The 2,381-nt window shown below is 38.5% G+C and overlaps 1 protein-coding gene across 1 annotated transcript; it reads left to right on the forward strand.

Moving 5' to 3' along the window:
• The first annotated feature begins 11 nt into the window (after positions 1-11).
• LOC109302279 lies at positions 12-1,859 on the forward strand. Its single transcript, XM_019523842.1, has 3 exons — positions 12-113; positions 705-1,465; positions 1,749-1,859. Exons 1-3 carry the CDS (start codon positions 26-28, stop codon positions 1,857-1,859), a joined length of 960 nt encoding a protein of 319 aa, XP_019379387.1. The 5' UTR covers positions 12-25.
• The last annotated feature ends 522 nt before the right edge of the window (positions 1,860-2,381 follow it).

Below are 2,381 nucleotides of genomic sequence, written 5' to 3' on the forward strand. Positions count from 1 at the left end.
GGAGATGCAGGGCCCAGTTGCAAGAATGAAACATTATAATGAAAACTGCTTATTGGGAGAACATGATGTGGATGAAGATGTGGATATGTCTGAAGAACAATGTGGATCAACTGGTTAGTAAATTAAATAATTCACTTCGCAATTCATCGTTCTTCAAGACTCTTTCTGTGCCTTTAAGTATAAGTGTGATTTAACAGGTAAATTCCCAAGCTGTTTGCCATGTTGCAAAAAATGGTTTAGCTTAGCTAATCCTCATGGCTTGTTTAATTATTTAACTAGGTTTAGAATCTATCACCCAAGTTTACGGGTACAGAAAGCTGCAGTTAGAGAAATCTAGAGTTGCCAGTTGCCGCTGGGTGTCATTTTCTTATTTTATGACATAACACATGCCCCTTATTTTGGAACATCATGGCCCCAGACCATAATGGTGATGCTGTAAGTCTATTCCCTATTTTACTTCAGCATAACTCAGCTTTTCCAAGGGAACCCCATCCTATACTTGTTTTCTCAAAAAACAGAAGTGCCAGTGAGTTCAATGGGGCTTACTCCAAAATTAGGTGCACTCTAAGTGCAGTCAGTCTTAGCTTTTTTGGTAATTTGGAATCGGATCTGTATCCTTGCTGAAAGAAATGTAAATGATTAACTGAATAATAGAGTGAGAAGAACTGAGAAGAATGACTATTCAAAAATCATTTTTGTTTCAGGATCCCATTTAACCATAAGAGACTTTGACTGTCTATCCGCAACAACTTCAGAGTCATCCGTTGGTATTTTTAGCAGCAGTGCTGCACCTAAACGCATTTCAGACAACAAAATATCATCAGTAGCAAGCAAAAGCTTTCAATCATCGAGTAAAACCACCACCATGGATGGGTTTGTAGCAAGGACCAGCAAATACCAACAAGACACCATAGATGAAAAGATTGCTCGGTTCATTTATGCCACAAATTCTCCTTTTCGCATTGTTAACAATAAACACTTCATTGACATGGTCGAGTCCTTACGACCAGGCTACACTCCACCTGGTAGAGCAGACATTGGTGGAAGGTCGCTAGATACAGTGTATGAGAAGGAACTTGAACAGTGTGCAAGAAATACTGAGGGGAAATTCGCCAGTTTAAGCCTTTATTGGTGGAGCAATGTACACAATGATCCAGTAATATGTGCCTGTGTGACAACAGAAGATGGGGTTGCACATCTTTCAGAAACAATAGATACATCAGGAAATGTCCACACAGCAGAATATTTAAAACAAGTGGCAGTGAAAGCTGTAATAAACTGTGAACAAAAATTCAACTGTCACATGCACAGTTTTGTCACAGACAATGCTGCAAACGTGGCAAAGATGAGAAGATACTTAAAAGAAGAAAGGGAAGGATGCTCCTTAATAACATATGGCTGCAGTGCCCATTTAATGCATCTTTTAGCCAAAGACGTAAGTACTTCTCCAGGAATAAAAGAAAATGTTGAAAAATACTTCCATAACAACCATTTTGCTTCAGCTTCACTGAAGAGAGCAGAAGGATACAAACTAATTCTCCCTCAAGATGTTCGATGAAGTTCTGTGGTTGATTGTTTTGAACAATTTATTAACAACTGGCCTATTCTCATGAAAAAATTGTGAAGAAAACTGTGATAAAAGAGATGGAAGCATCTCATCCAAAGCATCTAACATTGGATTAAAGAGGAATGTAGCTGATATGCTCAGTATACTGAAACCTATATTCATGGCCTTAAACAAACTTTAGAGAGATTGTTGCTGCATTGCTGATGCTGTCAAAGTTTGGAAGGCACTTCAAGAGACATTGAAGAAAGAAATACCAAACCAGAAAGTTAAACTGCAGGCAATAAAGAAGTGAATGGATCAAGCACTAAGTCCACCTCATTTTCTTGCAAACAGTCTCAACCCCAGATTTAAAGGTAGATGCCTAACTTTTGAAGATAATGCTGCCATGGCATGGGCATTTCAAAATCACTCCTCAGATATGCCAGTCATAATACATTTCAGGGATGGAGGGGACCATTTAAACAGTACATGTTTACTGATGATGTTTTGAACAAAGTCACTCCCCTAAATTAGTGGAAATCATTAGCCAGGCACCTTGAAACAGAGTTCCTTCAGTTGCTAAGCCAGCTTTTCACAGCAGTAGCTTCCTCTGCAGGCACAGAGAGAATATTTTTATCGCTTGGTATTATTCACTCAAAGCTAAGAAATTGCCTGGGAGTTGAAAAGGCAGGAAAACTTGTAATTCTGTTTCAGTCTATGAATAAAGTGACAGTGGGAGTGGGGAAGATGAGATCTAGTTGTAGAAGTTTTAAGGACAGCGTACGTTTAGTGTTGTAATGACTTGTCTGTTAGAGTTAATAAATTTGAAAATTAA

The sequence above is a fragment of the Gavialis gangeticus genome, unplaced genomic scaffold, assembly GCF_001723915.1.
Source record: "Gavialis gangeticus isolate Ggan-Ray unplaced genomic scaffold, GavGan_comp1, whole genome shotgun sequence".
Taxonomy (NCBI): domain Eukaryota; kingdom Metazoa; phylum Chordata; order Crocodylia; family Gavialidae; genus Gavialis; species Gavialis gangeticus.